This window comes from Lepidothrix coronata, unplaced genomic scaffold (assembly GCF_001604755.1).
Source record: "Lepidothrix coronata isolate B3197 unplaced genomic scaffold, Lepidothrix_coronata-1.0 Scaffold4, whole genome shotgun sequence".
Lineage (NCBI taxonomy): Eukaryota > Metazoa > Chordata > Aves > Passeriformes > Pipridae > Lepidothrix > Lepidothrix coronata.
The window spans coordinates 10,548,423-10,572,920 of NW_016690184.1; the positions used below are offsets into that span (position 1 = coordinate 10,548,423).

Consider the following 24,498-nt stretch of genomic DNA (forward strand, 5'->3'; position numbering starts at 1 on the left):
AGTGACTTATTACCAGTTTTGTCTACAGCACAGAGTGCTAAGCAAAAAACTTTCCTACCCAGAGATCAGCTTCCAGTCTCAATCTGCAATAACTAAAGTTACCAACAAAATCTTTTGACAACAGGAATTTTTTCCATTATTTATTTTTTTTTTTTTTGAAAGAGACAGAAATGCTATTTGAATTATTAGCTGCCCAAGTACATCAGAGAAGATTCACTTGTGAAAAAAGAGGCAGAGACAGACACACAGAATATGTCAAAAAAGGTTTTAATTATGTTCTGTTTTTAAAGAGAAACAAAACCATGCCATTGAAGTCTATAACCCTAGTATCACATCACGGAAGTTTGCAATTCAGTAAGGTTGTAAAAAATATTTAATTCTGCAGTATGCACAGATGTGGTTGAGAAATTACCCAAAGATTTGTCTAAGAAACATTAAAACGAAACATCGACGGCAATCACACTTTGTTGGGACTGATACTCTCATCTTCAGAAAGTTTAGGGAACTAACAATGGTCTGGGCAACCATTTATTCTGACAATTTGGTATGCAGTCCTCCTAGTTATAACAAGAACACTTATTCCCTGTATCTAAGTTTACACATCATTCTATCTTCCCACCAGCATTTTGGAACACAGCCTTATACGCTGAGGAAGTTACAGCAATAGAAAATGCTACCCCCATACCCAGTCACATCTCATGAAGCTGAACTCTTCTTTATCCAGGGAACTAGAGGAGGAACCAAGCAAAACTAGATCAGCTCAACAGGATGTTTGTAAGGTCCTGTTGATCCTGTTTAGAAAATATCACACCTTGACCTTAGTTGAATGATCTTCCTTTCAAAAGGATCCATCACGGTCACCTTGTTTAGGACAGTCTTCCTTTCTTCCTTCCTTCCTTCACGTCATCAAAGCCCTAGACCAAAACATGGCAACAGAAGATCTCACCTTCACATCACTGTGTTTTGATTTTAAATAATTCTCTATATCTGGAGCAAGTGATTTTTCCTCAGTACTGAGCAAAACAGAAACAGGGAGTCTTTGTGAGCCACCAGAAGCTTTCAGTTCCCATTTAGGGCAAGTCAGACGTGGCAATGATTTGAGGATGACAGCTATGAAGGAATAAGGCTAGGTTCCTATTTGGGAAATTACAGTGTTTTAAATATAAGGCTGAAATTGGAGATATTTTTAGCAAAATCATCTTCTAATTACTCCAGGCGCTATGCGTATGTACTACAGTCCTCATGTCCTTGGAAAAATGCAGGAGAAGATTTTAGGTTGTCATGGAGGATAATTTTGTACTCTGTCACAGAAGCATGGCTCAGCAGTAGGTTTTGCCATGGAAATGGCATTCTGTAGTAACATCTCTGACTTTTTATCCCCATTTTCAAAACAGGACAAGAACCATCTTGGAGGAGCATAATCCAATGCCACTACATTTGTGACCCTAGGATGGGGGTACTCCAGAAACACACAGTGTTATTTTAAGCATTATTGCCAACAAATGTATTTGAGAGATGAATTAAAAATCTCTAAAAGATCATTGGTTCGGAGAACTCTGAGCTACAATGAACATTCACAATGAGCTTGTATAGATGCCATCTTTCAGATTTAATCTGTATGTGCTGTATGTGCACAGTGTGGCATGGCTGCTGTCCCTAACACTGCACAACAGCCGTTCACTTGTGTTAGAAAGTAATTGCAGTATTCTGGATGATGATTTGTTGACTAGTTAATGGCCGTCACTGAACATACTGTATGTACATTAGCTGTCCTGTTTTAATGAGGAACAGAACTCTTTAATGTTCCTCTTCTGCCATTTTTTCATTTTTACTATGCAATTAAAAAATGACAAATGTAACCCTCGAAAGCGGTGGGACTTGACAATCTCTAGAGGTCTCTTCCAACCTCAGCTATTCTGTGACTCTATGAAAATATCTTGGAATCTTTAAACAGCATTAGGGGACATATCATCACCTGTGCATGAGCAGATAGCTGAGACACCGACATGGCTGGTAACACAAATGAGACTGTAGTGAGTTGCTTTTGTCTCACGCTGCAGCAGAATTGCCTTCACTTCACTACAGGATGTGAACATGAGAGCTCCCTGAGTGCTATTTTAGACAGGTGCTTGTTCCATGTAACTTGTTAGTATTTCTCCTGAAAAACAGGTATCAAAAGCCATTACTTGGCTAGATTTCAGCCGGTCCCATTTTTCTGTGCCTTACTGAACAGCAGCACATTAAATGTGCTTCTCTGTAAAGGACTGAAAGAAAACTGCACATTGCCATCAAAAAGCACACAAGGCCAAGGCTCAGGCATGTGTGTCTCTGGGGAAGCATACAGACTTGTTGCTGCCTGTCCTCTTGAGCCCCTGGACTAGTGTGGCTTGCCACAGCAACAGTGGTGATGCAAGCTGTGGTCTGCTTTTCTAAGTCTAGGCTTGGTGTTTCATTTGGCATGGCTGCGGTATGACATCCTTCTCCAAAAAAGGAAAACAGTATCCCCATCTCCCCTGTGGTTTCATGAGGGCCACGTCTGTTAGGTAAAAGAAGACCAGTCTGTGACACATACGCTTCAGTTACCTGGAAGTTGCCTTGGTTGTTGCTTTCTAAAACTTCTGCCATGTAAACTTATGTCAACATGATCATCATGGAGTTCATTCTGAATAAGTCTGAACAAAACTTTCCATTATATTTGATAAACAAAATTGCTGATGTCTTATTCAAAATGGCTTGGCTGGCATCCCATGGCTTAGTATAATACATGCAATCTTGTGTTTTAAGTCATCTTCATCTGGGGCTATAGCACTGCTCACTAGCCTGAACCTTAGAATGAATCTTTCCACTAAGCATCTGGGTAGGAGGGAAGTGATGTGACACATCTGACAGCATTTCTTTTAACAAACAACAGGCACTCTATGAATGTGAATTGACTTCCATTGTCACTTAGAATCTGTCCAGGAACTTGAAAACGAGAGTCTTAACACTTCCAGTATCTGGGCCGAAGTAATTTGCACAGAGCATTGCAAGCCATTTTCAAGGCACAGTTACCAAAGCTGAAAAAATAGAGCTTATGAAAAGTGTAGAGAAGGTTTTCTGAATTCTACCTGCTGACTGTTGCTACTGCAGAGTACATCGTGTTTGTGGATAATCTCAACATTGCATTGCCAACCATCATTTACCCCACAGACTACCTGGCCAGCATTTAGTTAGCAAACAGTCCTCACGTGCTTTTTGTAGCACAAAAAACCTGGACTTGATGATCTTAAAGGTCCTCCCTGACCTTAATTATTTTATGATTCTAAGGCACATTGCAAGAGATGATGTCCGCTCAGCGGTTAGTTCATTTGCTTTAGGAAATGTTAGAGCAAAAGAGTGGAGAGAGAATAAAGGACTAACAACAGTTCACTTGGGAAAGTCAGCTCTGCTGCTGGAGGGGGGGGAATTCATAGTAAGAAAATACTTCTTGAGAAAAGAGCATAATTGTGAGACATTTTGTAGTTGGAATGCCTCACAGATAGAATTGCATTTGCATATTATACACTAACCAGTCCCTTGTGCATCACCGAAACTCTCTTCACACAGGCAATGCTCTGTCAGTTTTCATAACCCAGCTGCCTGGACAGGAATTGTTGTTTTCCTTCCTAAAACTGTGTGTGAAAGCAGAACTGTTCTGTGCTCACAACTGGTTTTATGGAATGGGTATTTTTGTCAAATCTCCACAAACTCAGAAAATATTTTGTCTATGGATTGAACAGGAGCTACTACATAATGTAGTAAATTTTGAATTTCATACTTAGCAAGAGCTGATTATTTTTCCTCTTTGAAGCTATCATTAGCAGATATTCCAGGCTTTTGGTATCTGCTGCACAGTCCTCAACAGAGACATGGACACAGAGGCTAAACTCTTTTCTCCATGAATATGGTGAGGAGTCCCAGTGACACAGGCTGCTGTTCTCATTCCCTTTTTGCAAGCCTCATGAACACTCTCTGTTCCTTTGCAGCTCTGGGCCAGCATGACCAAATCTTAATGAGTGTGTCTCTAATTTTCTGTAAGCATCAAGAAGCCTCAGTGGCACAGACAGACTCCAAAGGGACAACACTTATTACACACACATACATAAGGCCCTAGTACTTGCGCATCTACTCTGTGTCCAGGGCTTTGTGGTTCCTGTAAATTGAAGAGATACAAGAGTTACAGGAGTTAGTAACTACAAAGCTGTAGCTAATAGTAACTTCCTTCTGCTTCAGACCTGTGTGCCTGCATGTTTGTTACTGACAGACTGTCGGCCCATTTCCACTAGTCAGGATGACTCAGTCACGCACTTCACCTCTCACTAGAGCTAAATGGCCTCCCTTGCTGCCCTGGGACCAACTTGCCTTCCCTGCTGATAAAGTGGTGTTCTCTGGGGAAAGGGAAATGGGTATTTTACCACTCCCTCAGACTAAAGCACCCCTTTCAGACACCTGTGTCTTTCTTCTGTAAAGTCTTGAGCCCCGGTCTGGGGGACTGAAGAGCATTACCAAGCTGTGCAGTCAAAAGCTGTGCAGTGGGGAAACACACACATGCCTGGCAGTATCCAAATGTCTTGGCTCACCTCCATGGGACAACACTCTTGTAAGGTCATGCTGGAAACAGCTGCGCTTAGGGAGAGGGCAATACTTAGGGGGAAAGGCCATATCCAGGCTCTCTAGTCCTTGCACTGCTCCAAATTCATTACCATCCCCAGCACAATTCCGTAGTTAAACTAGAAGCCCCTTTGAAAAGAGAGGTGGTGAGCACGCCCATGTGCAGCTACAGTGCTGCAGGAGTAGCAGTGCATGCCTTCTCCATCCTCCCTGATGGGGACAGGGATGTAGGGAGCACAGAACAAGACCTTCCCTGCAGAGCCAGCAGTACAAGATAAGCCACAGGGAGTGTCAATAACAGTTTCAAGCCATTTTGTACTTTTACTGTTCCTAATGCTGGAGGGGATTGGGCTGGATATGTATGTCAAAAGGCTAATTTTGGATATTTGAGAAGAAGAGTGCAATGCCAGCCTTTTCCCTAACACACTGCTCTCACTGTGCCTTGGAGACTGCACCAGGCAGCTTGTCCCATGCAGAGGGAGAGTCCAGCACCACTTCTAATGGGTGCACCAGGCTCAGCAACAGGAAATCACCATCCTCATTTAGCTACGTGCACTCTTGAAAAATTACTTGGCTGTGACACCAGAACCAAAGGAGGTTGTGTTTTACTGCTTGACGTTCATAAGAGGAAGCAAATGGCCAGCTGCTAGTCTTAGTTTCAGGGATAAAACAGCTTTGATGTAAGCAGCAAATGGTGAAAAGCACAAAGCCGACCACAACTGCTTCAAACTTCAGCATTTATCTGCTGTAGATTATTTTTGCAGAATACCAGCAGGTCACTGACTCACACGGGTAAGTATTACCTGGCAGCAAAATTATCATTGATTTCATACAATTGATTTCTCAGCCAAAGAGTAACATACTAAATCTTTTCTTTTAAAAGAACAAACTACCATAGCAGGAGAAAGTAAACTATTCCAGGAGCCCACTGCTTTAAAGACCAGAAAACCTTTCAGAGATGCTTTTCACTGCCTGATAGAGGAAAGATACTTGTTTTGCTCCTTAATGCTTTCCAAGCAGTTATTTTATGAGTCTCAAACCTCCATGTTGTCAAACCAGAATTCTTCATTAAAAAGATGTTGCATACAATAGTCTATAAACTGAACCAAAGGAGAAGATTATAAGTACAGTGAAACAGCATCAACTGCCAAGCAAACTGACAGGGGGAATTCAAACTAACATTGTTTTTCTATTCTTATCTTACTTCATTATAAGTCAGAGTTTTTGTTTACCCTGGAGAGAGACATGTTTCTGGTTTTGCCCTCCTGGTGTGTCACTCTGTATCTCCCCCCTCGTCCCTGTAATGCCAGGGCTCTCAGCAGACTTGCTTCCCTCATGGTCCACTTGATCAGAACTACTGCATAGGTATGGTTATGGCCTGTTTGTGAAGCTTCTTACTCTGGAGTTCACCAGAACAGTGTTTAGCAGAGGCAGCTGCCTGGTATTTATTCTCTTACCTCTCCAGTCCTGGAGTCTACTCAGTCCTTTAGCCTCAATTAATACGTACACAAGTAAAACATACATATTTCTATTGGCAGGATATGAGGTAAGAGGAAAGTGGGGTGTGTAATGCCCTGGCTCCACATGCCCCAACTCATGCCTTCACCATGCAGACCAAGGACATACCCAGCTGCTCCAATACTAAAATCTGTAACCGGCACTGCACATGCGTTTATATAGCACTGATTTACCTAAAAAGGGTTCAAAAGTGTCCCCACGCCCCTGTGCTGTGATACAGGGATGTGTCTCCCATATCCACTATTCCCAATGATCTGGGAGCATGCATATGCCTGAGTACATAATTCTACCCCCAAGCTTTTGGAGCTCAGGAACAGTGTAACTTTTAAGAAAAGAAAAATGGCTCACCTGTTACTCTGCTCTTCTGGGACCTCAGCCTGTACACTCTGGCTCTTGATTCTTGGCCCTCTTGAGAGGCAGCAGTGTATCTGAGTCTCCTGGCTGAAGGGTAGGTCCTCATCCCTCACAACAGCCCTTGCTGCCTTCACTTGTTCTGCCTCCTCCAGTCACCATCTTATTTTCTTGTGTAAAAAGCCGCATTTCTCAGCATCACTAATGTCTGCACCCCTCTCATCTTTCCACTGGAGTTCCCTGTTCCCAGCACTACCTCACCATTATCCTACCTCTTCCGTTCCTCTTTGGTACACCACCTACCACCAGTCCTGGCTGCCTTTCATGCCTTTTCCTCCACAAGACCGAACTTGTAGCATCTGCATGGTGTCCTCTGCATTGCTGCCTGGTCTCCAGTCGCTCCCACTGTATCTCCTTGAACTGCTGATTTGCTGGCCACAGAAACACTCAGCATCCCCTCTCAAACCCACAGCTCAGTCTATACTCTTTTTCCAATCTTCCTCTGTTGAATCATCTTACCTTTTCAAATGGAATTTTTTACTATTTGAAGTTTCCCATCCATTGATGATCATATTGGTTCAGAAACTCTTTGAAGTATGTTGTGATACCAACAAAATACTGTTCTTCCAGTGTTACATACTTGGCATTTATACAGACCTATTTAATATAATCTTATTGCCTTCCCACATTAGAGAAAGTTCTGAGTAGAAGAGTTAATAAAAATTTAATTTTCCCAAAGTATCATAGATGAATGCTCCTGAACCCAATTTGTGTGCTTTCTGCTGGTCAAAGAAACACAAAGATACTAAGGGTGGAGGAGGAAGAGGGAGAAAGGGGAGATGAACAGTACTTCTGATTAAATAAATTTCCATCATGGGAGTCAATTTGACTATAATTTGATTTTATTAAAAAGTATCTATTATTTTTACATCCAGTGCTTTCTAATAGAAGTGGAAACAGGCTGCACTTAGATTTTACTTTAGTTTCTTTACAACACTGAAAAAACTATTATTACTGTTCCCTCATCAAGTTCACTAACTGTCTTCCACATTTTCACACTCCTGGATGCACCAACATCACTGAAAGGTTTGTGCTCATGTACCCCCACCTCTACTGCTGACTATGGATTGAAATAAACCAGATTAAAAGGAGCCCCGACTGAGGGAAAACTGTTTTGTAAATATCTCAATCAACCTCCAGCCTCAGTCCTACAGATCTCTGCAAAAGCTCAGCAGACTCTCACCAGGGAAGCAGAAAGAGCACTAACCTATACTCCCACTGCAAACATTAACTAATTTATCCAGATGTCAGTGCAAAGAGTATGTCTTGCCTTTGTTTGTACATGAAAATAGGGAGACGGTCATGAGGGAGGGAAGGGAAAAAAAGGCTCCTTGCTCATATGGTGAATACTGTCACAGCTGGCAGATGCTGCTTTGATTTCCCTGTGCAAGCATGACTTACAGGGACAGTACTGCCCTACCCATCAATTCTCAAGGTTGGTGTCATACAGGGATGAGCATACAGGCTTGGAGTGACTGCCCTCAAAGAACATGAAGGGAGGGTCAGCCACAGGGAACAGGTTTCTCTTAGTCTCACATCTGATGGTGGGACAATTGGAAAAGCAGACAGGTAGGTGTAATGGAGCAACACAAGCTTGAAGAACTATGCTGTAAGCAGAGGGTAGAAATTTGACACTGAAAACAGAGGGATACAGGTGAAATCTAACCCCTGCAGGGTTTGTGAGCCTTTGAAGGTGCAGCAGATCCCAGGCAAGGTGAGATCAAACCTTGCACTGTAGTGTAGGAGGAAAGCAGTCTGGCTACTTTTAAGGCATTTCAGCCAAATGTTACTCCCACTCAAACTAACAGAATTGCTTGGATTTAGGATTTGATTAGAGGTCCAAAGGAAAGTAATATAATAAATGGAAAATAAGTAGCTCGACCAACTAATTGGATATTTTTAATGACCTTATAAATTTAACTGACTACTGCAAGAATTTGGACGCTATGGAAATTTACCCTAAATAAAAATATATAACACTTTGACAACAAAATCCTAATAGAACAGGGGAGTAACATAAAATGATACATCATATTCATTGAAAAAGAATTGAGGGGAAGTACTGTGGGACAGACAGAAATCTGCAGGAGACATGCAAGAGAAACAAACCTGACTTCGGCTCTCATTCTATAGATGAATCCTAGGAAATCAGCTTGCTGTGCCATCACCTTTGTGAATACTCTGAGGTCGTAAGAGACAATTAAGCCCTACATATCATGAGAATATAAAGTCACACCTCTCAGGCACAGAACCAGGGAACTGCCATGCAGAAAAGTGGGAATTCTGAAGGACTGCTCCAGAGAACATGCAAGCCAACACAAACTACACAATGTGACGCACTGGCACGAGCGCATCAACCTCCTTCCTTAAAGCATACGGAGAGGAGCACTGAGGAGGGGTTAGAGAAGTTACCATACCTCTCCTGGCATGCTCAAATGCCAGATCTGGTTTGCGTTTGCACTCAAACACTGTAAAGTCAGAGATGGTTGAGACAAGCACCACAAGAATTGCTCACGTAACAAGAACATACCAGGAGTGGAAGTGGGATCTTAGATGGAAATTTCAAAAATCAAGATGGGCTTTTTAGTTCCTGAAAAATGCCAGCTAGACAGTTACAACCTGAAAAAGGAAACTGCCTTATTACAACTCGAATCCAGGAGTTGGTCCAGGTAGGTGGGCTACCAGCTCTAGGGTCATGCTGAATGATAAATCATCAGGGAAGACTTGTGCAGACCTCTTGCACAACTTTTTCATGCAGCTGCATTTAACACTGAATGGATAAGCTACATAACATTAGCCTGTGATAAAATAGTTACTTCAGGCACCATTTGGTTTCTTTCTGGTTCTAGTTCCAGGAAGAGCAAATTGTACTTAAAAATGGCATAATGGATCATGGCCACCACCGGAGGGGGGCTCCTACCTGAGAGAAAAGCCACTGACCTCTGAAAAGTGTGGTTCATTTTCTTGGAGGACAGAACAGCAATAGCAATAACACTGTGGTATCCTGGGGCTTGCACTGGTACCAGGAAAGCGCAGGCATCAAAAGCAAACACATCTTTAGGAAAAGTATTTTAAACCATTGACTTTATTAAAATACTTAATACATGGTTTGTAGAGGAATGTACTTATATCTTTTGGAAACTCCACTGAATCCAAATTTTAATTATATATTTAGCAAATGACAAAACAGTGGATGAATTCATGCTGTACACCAAAGAATAGACAAGTTAGGGGGTTTTTTTTGTCATCGTTATTTTCCTGGCACAGATTCTTCTTTGCTTTTTTAGCTTCAATCTCTTGAATATCTAGTAACAGAGAAAGGACGTTTGTGTTTCTCACAGCATTAAACCCACCTGGTCCAAGTGAAAGTCTATTTGTTTTCACCAGGTTCTTCATTCAACTCCTCCTCAGGAGCTTCCTCTTCCAGAAAAGCAAAGGCAATTGACCTCTCTAAAAAGCTACAGGTCACAGTGCAAGAAAAGTTTGACAATCCAACGTGCATATGGAGCTCTAAACCTTCTCAGAGTCATTACTCTTCCAAAATATCCATTTCAAGCTGAGAGTATAAAAAAAGATACTTTCAAAATACAAGGGCCACAACACATTCATGGACTTGGTGGAATGCACATGGAAGACAGCTTGCAGTGCTGCAGGTCTGGAAAAAAAAGATAAACCAGAAGCCAGGTCTTGTTGAAATACAAGATGCAAGGGCTGGGAAGGAGAAAGACGGAAATAACCCAGACACATCCCTACAAAAATGAAATGTCCTAACCTCACAGAGAAGGCTAGAATCATCATACACATTGCAACTGCCATAAGCCATGAAGATCAGTGACAAAGTGTATGTTATGACAATCTGAATGACAAGTATAATTTGCGGGAAATTATTTATACTGAGTAAAGAAATAATTGACTGTGTGTTTCAATGCAAGATGCACAGAGGATGCATAGGTTTTCACATCAAATTAATAAGGCTCTTTTTTTAAGAGATCATTTTGCAACCTTGCATAGGTGATTTAATATTTTTCTATAGATAATGTGCAGAAACTATGTACAGTTGAAAAAAAGAACTTCGATGAACACATTATTTTCCCCTCAAGTTTTATCACAGTATAAAAAGTAACTTATATAACTCCTTCAGTTCTCTAAAACACATATGGAATATCCCAGAAAGAGAAGCCAGGAACGCCATCGAAATGATGCCGTGTGCATTTATACAACAGGTTGAAACAACTAGGGAAGCCATCACAAAGCATAGTCGTAAAGTTTCCATACAGAAAAAAAAATGCAGGAGTAAACTTTGCTTACAAACATGAAAGCTTATTTGAGCAGAAATGCATTTTAGTTATAACAAATCAATGACCTTCACTAATTAGACTGCTGAATGGATGGATGGGTGACTCACACACTAAGAAAATGATACAAAGAGCCAATTCAATCCCTGCTTGATAAATGTACAGTAAACTTTAAAATCTGCATTTGGTTTCCAATTAATCCCAGAAAAGAACAACTCCTCCTGTAGACAACCAGACGGCAGCTTCTCAAAATTCATATTATGAACATCTGCCACTGCGCTGCAACAAAAGCCATCAAGGCATTCATGCGCTTCTTCATTTGATAAGAAAGAAAGTCAGCCAGAGGATGAGCACAGTACCACAGGACAGCCAACCACACGTTTGAAAATTAGTGTCCTGTTCCCTGGGACACTCATCCACCACCCCCAAATGACTTATTTTTGTCCTGCAATTACCTAAACCAGGAGACTCTCTGGTTTAGTGTGGCTCTCTTCCACTGAAACTACCTTCTCTTTTACAAAGGAGTTGCCTGGCATTTCTTCTGCCATTTTGTGCCTGGATGCAAGACATCATTATTAGCACTGCTTATTATTCTTGCATATCACAGTGATGTGTACTTTTTAGGAGTATTTACAATAGTATCACTGTGGAGAACTAAGCCCTGTACTAAAAAGTCTCTTTAACAGAGACCTTAATACTAAGGATTTGGTATATTTCTCATCTACAGATAAACTTAAAAAGGCAAAGCTAAAATCAGCCCACTATACATTTGGCGTTAGGTTCAAAAACATGGGGAAAAAGCAAACACCCACCACATTCCCTTTCAAAGGGATGCTATTTACAAGAAGGATTCACCTCTTAATATTTCAACAACGAAAACCCAGCTAATTTTGAAATTAGAGTGATCTAAGGCGGCTTAGTTTTCAATCAACAGAGAGCACAAACAACATTGCTGTTTGCTGTTAAACACAAGTCTCAGAAATACAGGGAAACTATGATCAGTTATACTATGGGTGACAAATCACAACCAGTTGAACAACAATAGTAAAAAAACACTTCTGCTTTTTTTAAATACAGCTTCTAAAAAGTACAGCATCCCAATGTTTCCTCAGTTCCAGATTGCTGACATTATAAATTAAAGGTGAAAAGAGATCCATATATAAACAAGGCAGCTTTCCACTGACTTCATTGTACTTGGTTCTGGTCTAAACCTTTGGAAATTTATTCTTCAAATACCATAAAGTACAGTTGAATTTAGCAGTTACAAAACAATGTCCATTTGTATGTGGAATTTGGAAAAACAAAACAAAACAAAAACCAAACTCAAAAAACACACACAATTATTTACAGCAATTCAGATTTCTTTTTTTCCAGCCTTCACACTTGCATATCACCTTCTGCAGAACTGTAAACACACTATCCACTGAGACCATGGCCTTATGTTATAGTACGTGGCCTTTTGGGTGGTGGGGGTGGCATAAGTTCAGTGTCAGGATCAAGGTTGTGTTTTCGTGTCTGTCCTTGAGAAGCTGCTGCACATCTGTCAATGAACTCAAACAGCATCTCCTTCGTGACTGGATTCTGGATGCTGTTGCATACAGCTGGGAACAAAGAGCACATTCTCAAGTTACTAAACCAATTTGTGGTAGTTGGCACTTCAGTAATTTTACCCCCTCTTTGCAAAATAAATAACATATTCTGGCTCGAGTATTCAGCCTTAAACACACACTTTCACAAGATGGTTGTGTCAGGAGTCACGAATCTCTGCTTTATCCCCCAGAGAGCAAAGCAGTGTCATGGGCCTTATGCTCATGGGAATCTCTCTTTCTAAAACTAGCAAAAGGCCTGTGTATGTAAGGTTTCATGGAGCAACTATAAAACCACCAAGAACTGACCTCCTACTGAGGCAAGCAACAGCAACAAAGGCCTTGTGAGACATGGCTTTAAAATATGCATCAAATCCAAGTAGCTAGAAACAAGATAGGCCTACTATCAAAAACCTCTGAATTATGGTAACTTATTTTTTGTCACCAGTAAATCCTACAAATACCACAAACCTGCAATGCACAGTCCTTTTTTTTTTAACCTATATACCTTCATGGGACAGAGAAGCTTGACACCAAGCAAGCAGCCTGTCTAGCACACCAGACCATATGATGGAGAAGCGGCCACGGTGCTGTGTGGTGGCCAAGGCACACATGTACAAGCACCCCTGGAGTACTGAACGTGACTGCCCAGGTCACAGTTTCTAATGGCCCATTGGACTTTATGGAACAAATAAAAAGGCTTGTTTCACTTAAAACAAATTTTTAATACTTTTCCTATGTAACTTTATATGCCCCTAATTAATCCTCCCGAGAGAAGGAGAGGAGAAAAATAAGGAGAAAAAAATTCCTACAACTATTTTGGAAGAAAGCACAAAATGATTAGAGGATAATTGATAGCATGTAAGGACAGATGCAATTTCCATGCAAAACAATCTACTGACATCCTAGAGTACCAAACAACATTAAGACTCCTTAAAATGTACTTACAATATAGCATTGTTACAAATAACAATGACTCAAAAGCATTCCTCTCTTTCCTGCAGAATTCCAGAATCATTCAAAAGATTACTTTATGATTAATAAAACACTTTCCTAATATTATTTATAATTATCTCATTATTTTTGGTGAAAAGGTGCTTTAAGAGTTGTGTTGTATTTGACTTTAGCATTTGGAAAGCATTATGATTACCAGTAGTTTAGGAACAGAATTTGTGCCACAAGGCAGCTGGTATAGATCTATATCAACTTTTAAGGGCTGCCCTAGTTTAATCACTCAAAAAGTCCTTCTCTTTTTAATTTGAAAGTATCGAAGACCAAAAGTAAGACACAGACAGATCCTTATTTTGTTGATATTTCAACCATAGGGAAAAATAAATAGTATTTTTCATCAAGAAAAAGCAAATGGGTGAGATAGGATCTAGAGAAGGGGACAATGGAAGTCTCAAATAAGAAAGTACAACTTCTGGAAATTTTGATAAATGGTCAAAAGTGAAAATTTAAAGCCAAAAGAGAACTTTCTGTTTTGAAAATTCCTATGAAAAAACTGAAATGTTTCTCACAAAAAAGTTCTTTCTGTAGCATTTCATTTTCTTTTAATTTTAATTTTTAGGAAGTTCATTATATTTTGGCAGAAAAAAGGAATAACATAACTGCTCTGCAAATGGAGAAAATGAGGGAGAGAAAAGGGGCAGATACATATGCTCTTAAGAATGAAGGAAAGAAGAATATGCTACTCATCAAAGAAGAGAACACTCCAAGGAAAACAAACTATTAAAACACTAAGGTGAAACAGAGAAGAGAAATTTAGGTCATGGTCACAAAGAGATGTTGTTGTACTTTTTTGTGGCCCATTCCTCCTTTACAACAAGACTACTCCGCAAGCATTTCAGCTACATTGTGCAGGTCCACTACGGTGCCAACAGATTTCTTATCTCCTGGCAAAATGACCACATTGTGTTTATTCAAGAAAATCTACTCACTGCTCAGGCAGAAATACAAGTAGAAGGGTTCAGAGAAAATCCTACATCATCTATGCATGCCCTAGTAATTAGGGTGGTCTTAAAAGTGATTAAATTTCATTTTGAAACTAAACAAATTTAAGCATCAGCATGACTATTGTTATTCAGCCTTGCACACACTTCTCAAACTCTTACACTTCACCTGAAAGTAAATATCATTTAATTTACAGTATTTGGGAAAATACTTTTTGGTAGATGAACATAAAAGTCTCACAATTCTGCAGGGATATAACCCCACTTTCCATCTGTTTTCCTTCTTCATTGTTTTACAACTATTGTTGAAACCTAAGATGACATTTTTCTCCTATTAATTTTCTAGCCCATCTTCCAAATAATGGTTTTAGCATTTTAAATAGAGGTGGAATTCTAGTGGATTTTTTGTTCAACAAATGCCACTCAGAGTGTGCCAGTTTACACTACATCCCAGCAACTAGCTAACTTGTTAGCTAGTTAACTGCTGTTGCAATGCTATTGTAAATACAAACTTTCTTGGCTCTGACTTAAAAGGCATGGCCTGCCATTTAAAGTTGTCTTTATTCAAGTGTTTGCAGTTCTACTAAGGGTCGGCACTAAGACTTAGGCACTTGCTTCTGTGTTATCTGTTAAATACTGAATCAGAGTATTGGTTTAATTGACTTCCCCAAATAACCCTGCAGCCAAAGGATTTGTGCTATATAAAAGCTAATGCTGACATAGCATTTGCAAAATGAGGCATTACTATAATAACTTTGGGAAGCCAGGACTCAAACTAGAAATGAGAACACAGAGTGCCTTTCCTCCTTAAACCAGAACGGGGTTAAAAAACTTTAAAATTTCAGCCTGAGAAAATTTTAAAGCAAATTATTCTACTCACCCATGGCAGTGCTGTAGGCATTTGGAAAGCTTTTGTCTATCCTCTGTCGCATGAAAACCCAGCTGTTGTTCTCAAACTTGCACTCTATAATTTTATTGTCATACTGTTTCAGTTCTTTTGTCACCTGTATTAAAAAAAAAAATTGTTTGGGACAAACAGATCTTAACTATTTTTTTTTCTTTCTTCTAGGGATAAATAATAGAAGATCAAAAGCTGCCTTGCATTTTTCAGCAACATGCCTCCATCCTGCACAGAAAAACTGCATAGACTACATCTCCATTATACATATGCTCAGCTACTCAACATTTTAAAAATACTTTTTGAATCTGCTGTCAATATAAAGCAATTATATTATGCTAAAACATCAGTAGTGCTAATAGAGGGGGAAAAAGTCACTTCTGGCCCAAATGCAAATAGGTTTCCATGGGAATAAACTGCTTCCAGTATAAGTGATACTGCCAGCCTAAGTGCACGAAATGTATTATCCATGTTTCATCAACCTTCTTTGTTGAAGGTCTCACAGCCAAATGTCAGATTTCAACACCAGAAAGAGCTTAGGGAAAATCATTACTGAGGTTTTTTCTTTTCTTTCCTTTTTTTCCTTTCATTTGTCTGTAAAAATTAATATTGTAACTCCAAAATAATGCAGGATTTCAAATGACATATATTCTAAATCCCCTTCAGGCCTCCCTTCATTGATTCATAGATTTGTCAGCAGCCAATATTCTGAGCTATCTGTCTTTCTATTTGTCAATGCTGTGTGGTTTGGAAATGTAGTTTATATGCATTGGACTTCCTAGTTGTTTTGGTTACTTCATCCTATGCATCATAATCTATGATACAATGCAAATTTTTCAAGTAACCATGGTAACCTGAGAACCCTATCTAACGCTTTAACAATTTTACCCATATACTTCACTTTGTTCCAAAGGGCCTCTTCAGCAGTACAAAGCTGTATTTAACTGCTAGCTGTGTTTAGTTGCTACAGTTTACCAATGAAAAGCTGTACAAGGTAATACATATAACACTTTGGATTCAGGATCTTATGTATAAGCACTCTCATAAAAAGGGACAGGTTATTGCAATTCATTAGCATAATTTTTCACCTCTGTTGTCTACTTGCTCCTGAGCGGTGACACGGGAATTTACTACTGTCAGAGGGATGCAGATTTGAAAAAGGCCATAACTGTCTCCAGACAGCTTAATAGCACATACAGTAGAAAACCCCATGAATCTCTTTTCCATTAATTCCCAGACAAAACCAAGTAATTAATGAAATAGTCCTGAGCATGGACAAAGTCCTCCTATATGGCATAGTACTATGTATGTACTATACATATATACAAGATTTATCCTTAATCTGATAAGGAGAAACCTAACATTCTTCTTGGTATTTACCCTGAATACTTGTGTTCACTCCTGGACAGGAAGCACTGGGATTTTACTTGTCAAGTGAACACGGCACTATAAGAAAATTTTGTTAAACTGGCTTACAACTGAGTTCTGTCCCACTGCAGGACTGACAGAGTTTGATTCAGGTTTTCATGTCACACACTATTCCTTCATCCATTCTGTCACCTGCAAAGAGCTTTTTTTTCTCAAGTCATTTACTCCTTAAGTGAAGTTTGTGTCTTTTGCTGATGATCACTTGGATGAAATCAGCCAACTGCCAAGATCAGCAATCTTTCTCTTTGCAGCATATTCTGCACAGCACTGTACTTCTTCCATCCTTGCTGAAAAGCTATATACAGTCCAGAGGTTTGACTGACACACATTTGTGGATTCATTTATGTTCCATTAGGTGCATGCAAGAAAACACAACATCCTTTTCTAGCACACTATGGAAACATAAACCCAGGAAGAAACTCTTGGCTGAGCAGTGCCTTGGGAAGACATATTATCTGGATCTCTTTCCCCACATGGTGTGGGGCGCACCAGTTCTAGTTCCATTTCCATCTGAGGAACCATTTCCGACGGCTGAGGTGGATAGGGAGGGGGAACTCCAGCACCAGGGCTTTCCTCAGGTCCTGAGTTTGGAGGGGAGAGGTGCTCTCCCCTCCCCCCACCCACGCGGTCCCATGGCAGCCACAGAGACAGCACACAGGACGTGGAGAGGAGGCAAAAGTGAGTTTATTGTTGGGGGGATTACATTTCTAGGGTTAGGAGGATTCACAGGGTAACCAATTACAGGTTGCAGGAAGGGGTTAACAACCAATAGGAAGGGGTTAAAAGAGTCCAATGGGAAGACTTCTTGATATCTTCTCAGGACATTTCTGAGATAACACTACCGTGGGGGGTCTTGGGAAGAAGAAAGCACGAGCCAGCAGACTACAAAAAGCCATTTTGAAGCATGTTTAAACCAGAGTTTCTCATATAATGCAGATTTACTGCCACAATATTATTTTGAAAACAGCTGCTTACTGGAAGTGGGGGCAGCAGGGGGGGACATGACCACATGTCTATTTCTCAGCCAAAGGGGGGAAATGTTAGAAAGATCATCTGCTAGAGAAAGAAATGTATAAAACTGCAGGCAACGACTTCCACTAACCACCCACCTCATAAGGCTTTCTCATGGCTTATCATTCTTCTAGTGTTCAGATGTTCAGAATAGCAATAAATTAGATGGCAGCTTTATCTGACTGTGGCAATTAAGCAATATTATTAACTATCGAGAGACTTGCTTGGCCATTCATTAGCAAGCTGGAAGATAGATCTTTCCACAAAATATGAACACCTGCCAAAGCATTGACTTAAATGAATTTTCCCTTTAGAAAACTGGTGATTGCAATCTTTAACAATTGCAAGTTGTAGTAATTACTTTACAAAGGAAGAAATACAGCACCTACTTTTCCACATACTTTGTTAAGTGACCTTAGTCTTGTAAAGGTACTTATTGTATTATTAAATAACATTTTAGGAACTGCTGGGCATTTGATTAAGACTACAAGTATTCTGAGCAAAATACACTTTGCAGCATTAAAAACACTCTTCCCCTATTGCATCCTCCCCTATTGCATCCTAGTAGACTTCTAAACAGGTATTGTTTATACACAGGACTGAACCAGCCCATAGCAATCCTTGTATCCATAACTCACACCTTACATCTACCTGTTATGCACATGCTACTCTCTGGTATTTCAGCTTCAAAGTGAGACAGGAGAGCCATCAAATCTAACTGTCTTGAAATTCCTTCCCTTTGGGAATTCATTCTGAACTGTTTAGGGCAATGTCTTCTTGATTCTGCTTTTGCAGTATGGAGTTCATTCCTTCTTCTCCCCTAAAGTATTACAGTCCATAGCACTATTTGAATAGTGCACCATCACTTCTCTTCCCAAGAAGTACTTCTCCAGCTAGTGCTTCACAGAAAGTGAATTAGGAATGATGGTTGTTCTCAGCCAGAAAGCTTATTCTCAGTTCTGGTACAGTGCTGATGCTTCTGCCACACTGTTGATAAAATGCCTTGAACCAGCATTCAGCCATTTCAAGATGGAAACTCCCACACACTAAGGACTCCATGGAGCCTGCCTTTATTAAATATTTATTCCTTAGCCTATTTTTGGACAGCCAGTCAGAATTACAAGCCCAGACGATCAGGTCTTGGTCACAGTGCTGTCAGAGGTGGTGTGCATCAGAACAGTATCATTGGTCTGGGCAACAACTGTATCCTGGGCAAGGACAAACACCAAGCTGTGCACTACTTTCTTTTCGAAAGGAAGGAAATTGTTCCTCAGCATAGCAATGTTCACTGTTCCTGCCTGTATTTGATGTAATTATCAAGAGCCAGCCTATTTGCACAACAGAAATAATTTCCAAAAATACAGATGAGCGTCCTCTTGGAAGCTTATTCACTACATTACTGCTAGATTGTGCAATGTGATTGGAAAAAACCGGGCTTGAGCTGCATCCCCATTTCAGCAATAGTTCATTATCAAATCAGACTGGATGTAATACAAGACATTGCCTAAGAATGTCAGAGTACATGAAGATAACAGCTATCTTCTGCTCCCTGCTGAGAAAGGCTTCCCACTGGTATCATCATCTGGGCCATTCACTAGGAAAAACTTCAGTGGGGTAAGCTTAATTCTTTTTCTAAAAATGATGACACTCAAGGCTTAGGAAATCTCCCATTTTCCAGTCTCCTTCCATCCCCTATGTTCTGAAAGAAATTCAAAATATATTAAAAAAGTAAAATATCTAACCCATCTCAAATTATCTTGCCTGGTTGAATAATGGAGTCTTTTTGAGATGAGTAACAACATGCAGTCACATTTCATGGTAATTTAGAGCAAAATGTGAAAAAAACCCCAACAATATATCCTGCTGAAAAAGAGAAGAAATCATTTCTATTGAATGTAGTTAGCTCTAGTCTTCTAAACATGCCTGCATTATCTCTGCTGACTACCAGCTACTACTCTGCTGACACTTTTCTGTGTATCTCCATAGTGCACCTGATCATTAGACCTGGTCCATCATTCCATTCTCCTTAATCCCAAAGGAGAATGAAATTCCTGGGCAAGCTGCTACTTTACATAAGGGATATTGACAATAAAAATTTAGATTTTAAGGTAATTCAGTTAGTATTTCAGAAAGCACGTCTACAATGGGCAAGTTTAAACTTTACAAATACATCTACCTTCCCCATATCCGAGTTCTTCAGAAGGAAAAATGGAGATAAACTTTTAAATAAACAAAGACGTGGCTGAAAGAAGCTCTATGTTTCCATACACAGGGTTTTTTCAAAGCAATTGAAATTATTTTAGCTTAGTAAATAATTCCCTATCAAGAAAGTGATGTTTGTAAGCAAAATCTTAAAACATTCTATTTCAAATGCTTTCTTTCTTTAAATGCCTTTTTGCTGCACTTTCCCCTCTATTACCAAACATTTATAGAAAGAAAAATGTTCTTCGATTCACCTATTTCTATTCTTATTCCACATCCCTAGTCATAAGCCCATTTCTAAGATCCCAGAAGATCATAATAGTAGACACAGAAAATGTTAACTTCCAAGAGAGAACAAATGAGTGAAGGCAGCAGTTGAAATCTTGTGAAATTAAAAAGATCTTTATTTCTAAATACAGAATTAAAAAATAAAGGGAACTATAACACACAGGAAAGACACATTCTAAATGTAATGGCTTTCTATTTTCTAAGAAAAATCTGCCTTTTCTTTTTATAGCTGGCATGTGCAATGAAGGCACTTCTTTTTTATATGCTCAAGTACACAAACTGTTTGGTTTCTGTTTTTAAAAACAACTTCCGATGCCTGGAGGGGAGAAAAGTTTAGAGCTGCTACATAAGGCCCAGAAAATAATTCTTCCTCTCTCTGATATCATAACTATATTTTCTCCATTAAGATACATTCTCACAGCCAAATCAAACAAACAAGTGAAAGTAGCACATCCCAAAATGATCAGCTGTGTGGTCATGAGGGAAAAGCCTTTTGGATGCTTCCCAGTCTCCTATTGCAGGAGAACTGAAGTCCAACACTTCCCCTAGTAGGCCACCCTGCAAAAATTAAACCACGCTTTTCTAAGAACTATCCAAAACCATGACATTTGTGAGCTCCTTGTCCTGAGGGTATTGGGATACATTCACCCACAAATGACAGAATAGAAAATAAATCCTCTCTAGCAGCATATCTCAAATCCTGATTTCTGCGTTAGTCTTCAATGCTGTGACTGCCCACAACTGCAAAGTACTATAGACTTTATTTCCAAACTTCTCCAGTGATGTGGAATGCCTGAGACAACAGAGAGAATTAAGCTGCCCACTGGTACTATGATTCCTCAAAAGTAAGGGCAACATCTGAAGATCAAGAAGATGCAATCACAACAGCCAGGGAACAAAAAGAAGTATTACATGGGAATTTGAGGGAAAACAAGAGGGGTCAAGACTTCTGAAGGAATAGAATGGAGACAGAAAAAATAAAGAAGCAGCAGTAACAAAATAAACAGCTTCTGAAGATAAAAAGACAAGCCAAATTCAAAGCAAGATCATGCAGTTATGAGAGCCCTGAACACTTACAGGGCATAGGGCAGCACGGAACACAGACTCCAAGTTGTTCATTCAGTGCTTCTTCCTAATTATTGCACAGTTTGTTCAGATACTTTTAAAGAACTTTTTTCCTAACTCACATAAAGTATCCCTTAACATGTTTTTCACAGTCAAACTTCTCAAAGAAGATAAAAATATAAGAGATAGTTATTAAATGCCTGTTTACATCATTAGTGTACACTGAACCATAAATATGAATACTGTAGACTGGACAAAGCTAATAAATTAATCTGCTTTGCATTTTTGTTCAAGCCCAAACAGATTCTGTAATGCAGCTTAACATCTATTTCTTAATATGATTCAAGAGATTATTTTACCAAAACCATAGACTTGTTGCTAAACTAAACAGACTGATTGTGTTTCCTTTTAAGTAATATATTACCCAACAAATGGTTATCAGCTTGGGTAAACACAATGCAGTTGATATGGTTATTTAACATTAATGAGGCCTTCTAAGTGTAACTACATTGCTTCTTGTGTACATAGGAAATGGAAATGCTCCAATTTTGAGATGTCATTCCTGAAAAGGAACATTAAGAAATATAAAAATTTTAGCATTTTTGTTCATGCCTAATTAAACCACAATGCTAACACCAAGCACTGCAAAATCAGGGGAAAAGCCAAAAAGAAAAATCATGTTTCAAAATCGTGAGAATGAGGCTTTTTAAAATTGTGGATTTTTTTTTTTTTTTATATTTGACTTCCAGTGTCTAGCGCTCTTAGTTCATGATTTAGTCTTTCTTTTTAATGTATAATATTTTCTCAAAGAATCTCTCATTCTTACATGTAGTAATTTAAAATATGGATACTGTTTTCTGATACATAAAATGGGTTGGAGTCCTGGGGTTTTCCTGACAACTGACTGATGGAAACATCAGAAATAAAAAGCCTTCCTCTTATCAGTGATATTGCAAGTTTAATGACTTTCAGTGCCAGCTGGAAATAGATTTCTTAATGTATCCTGGAAGGTCTCCTGTACACCTGACCTTGCAACACCATTTCAACTATCTGTAAGAAACTAATGTTTCAGCAGAACACTGGTATCTCCAACAAAGCAGGTAACTGCTTAGACCATGATGTGGTAATATACATATGTTTGCACCAATGTTTTGCTCAGTGACCACTCTTCTGGGTAATAGTTTTTTTATACTTTTATACTTCTTTCACTCAATGGTAAAGCCATTTGCCACAGCAAACCAACAAACTCTGAACACTTTTGGGCATTACAACTCAGGCATCTACATTACTTAAAGAGCAGCTGACCTGCCTGCTAGACATTGTCATCACCTAACTCCTGAGGGAACTTTAAAGCTTTAAAAAATCCTGTTTTCTTTTAATCATCATCAAGAATGGTAAGCAGAGGTTTAGGGGTCCATACACATCTTGAACACTTCACTGAAACAAAGTAATAAATGACTGTCCTCCTAGATCGATATCCCTTGCCCTGGCATCCTAATCATCACAGGTTTCTGTATTAAAGAAAAAAAGATCTCTGCACATCTCCTGTAAAGACTGAGAAACGGAAGAATTCTGTGCTGAGTTGTGAAATTGGCACACCTTTGCTGTGATGAGTTCTTAAATAAAGTCTTATTTAAAAAGCAGCTCATGTAATTCTGACCCTGAGCATGCTGATGAAACAGGAAGAAACTCTCGGGAGAACTACAGAAACACCCAGGCAGTAAGAGAGCAGCAACAGAGTTCTCAAAGCAAGTTGTCAGTGTGACTTTATTGCAGAGAGGATACATGTTTGGCACAAACAGAGCTTCACCTGCTTTACACTGCTTTACCACTACAACAACTCATGAATTTGCAGGTAGAGGTAAAAACAATGCTTCTCTGCAAGCACCTGGGTTAACTCTGCAGAGGCCAAAGACAGCCTCCTTGGATTTGGCACATCATAAATAATTGTGCCACTAATAATCCCTGGGGTCAGTACTGAAATTTGAGGGTATTTGTCTAAGGGGAAGAGAGAGATAGGACATATGGTGCAAATCATAATGTATAAATGATTACGTAAGAAAATATTTTATTCACAGCCTAATACATTTTGAGGACCGTACCCCTGCTTGTTTGTGAAAAGCTTGTGAAAGCCAGTCTTAACCCTCATTTATACTTTACTCAGACTGCTTTTGCAAAAGGGTGCCAGCCCCAAACAGGGAGCACTGAATGATGAGACACAAAAGATCCAGGAGACAAGAGTTACACATCACTACTAAAGAATACACTTTGAAAACACCACTTAGCTCATCCATAAATTATGAATTTCATAAAGCTTATTATTCTCAGTTTGCAAATGGGGAAGAGAGATGGTTTGTGGTCACACCACAGGGAAAGCATTTACCCCCCCATTAGGTTCTCTAAACCCAATCTTAATTACCCCTCAGGTATTTACAGTCATGCTACCAAGAAATCTTCTGACACAGGGCAGCTGAGATCTCGTTAATAATTTATCAGTAGAAATCCAAACAAACCTTCCAAAGACAAAGCAATACTATCACTATTTTACAAACCTTGGCAACGCTATTTCTATACCTCAAAATAAATGAAAGAGACCCTAGATGATTGTATCAGAATAGGATGAAAAGTTTTTCTGACATTTGCTGCCTTTCAGATATTGGACCTCAGCTCGATAAGGATGGCTTTTCTGACAAATGTTTGTGCTTACCACACATAGATTTTACAATGTACTTTCTCACATGACTTTTTAATCTGTTCTCTGTACCCAAGTTATTGCTATTGTAGGAGTCTAAATTAATCTTGTTTTACCTGTACTTCTTACACCCTACAGGGATTCTGTCATTTGCTGTCACACTGCCAGGGATGGGTTAGAGGGAGACTCCACAGGGTTGGGCTATCAGGAGCTTCCCAGAAGCCTGTGTCAACTGAGGAAAAACTACTTTTACAAGTTCAGACAGTATCTGATGGCTATTCATGTAGGATCCAGCTCTACGAACTCTTATCTTGTAAGTTACATTCCTTTGAGCAGCTTCAGAAGATCAATTAGCCTGCACTAGTGTTATCAGGATCAGACCCTAAACCTAAGTCTAGTAATTTCTTATCTGGCTTCTGTAACGTTCCTAGAAACCATGGGTTTCTAAGATGCTAAATGATATCAGAATAAACCAAAAGAAATTTAAAGTAGAACCTAAAGTATCACATAATTGCAAGTGAGT

At 39.4% G+C, this 24,498-nt stretch overlaps 1 protein-coding gene across 1 annotated transcript in view; it reads right to left on the minus strand.

Annotated features, from left to right (window-relative positions):
• Positions 1 to 9,625: 9,625 nt before the first annotated feature.
• RNGTT (RNA guanylyltransferase and 5'-phosphatase) overlaps positions 9,626 to 24,498 on the minus strand; it is a 174,203-nt gene continuing 159,330 nt past the window's right edge. Inside the window, exons 14-15 of the mRNA XM_017825292.1 lie at positions 15,272 to 15,395; positions 9,626 to 12,454 (exon numbers count right to left, since the gene is read on the minus strand). Coding sequence (XP_017680781.1) covers positions 12,291 to 12,454; positions 15,272 to 15,395 — 288 coding nt within the window. The 3' untranslated portion in view covers positions 9,626 to 12,290. The remainder of the gene's footprint in view (positions 12,455 to 15,271; positions 15,396 to 24,498) is intronic.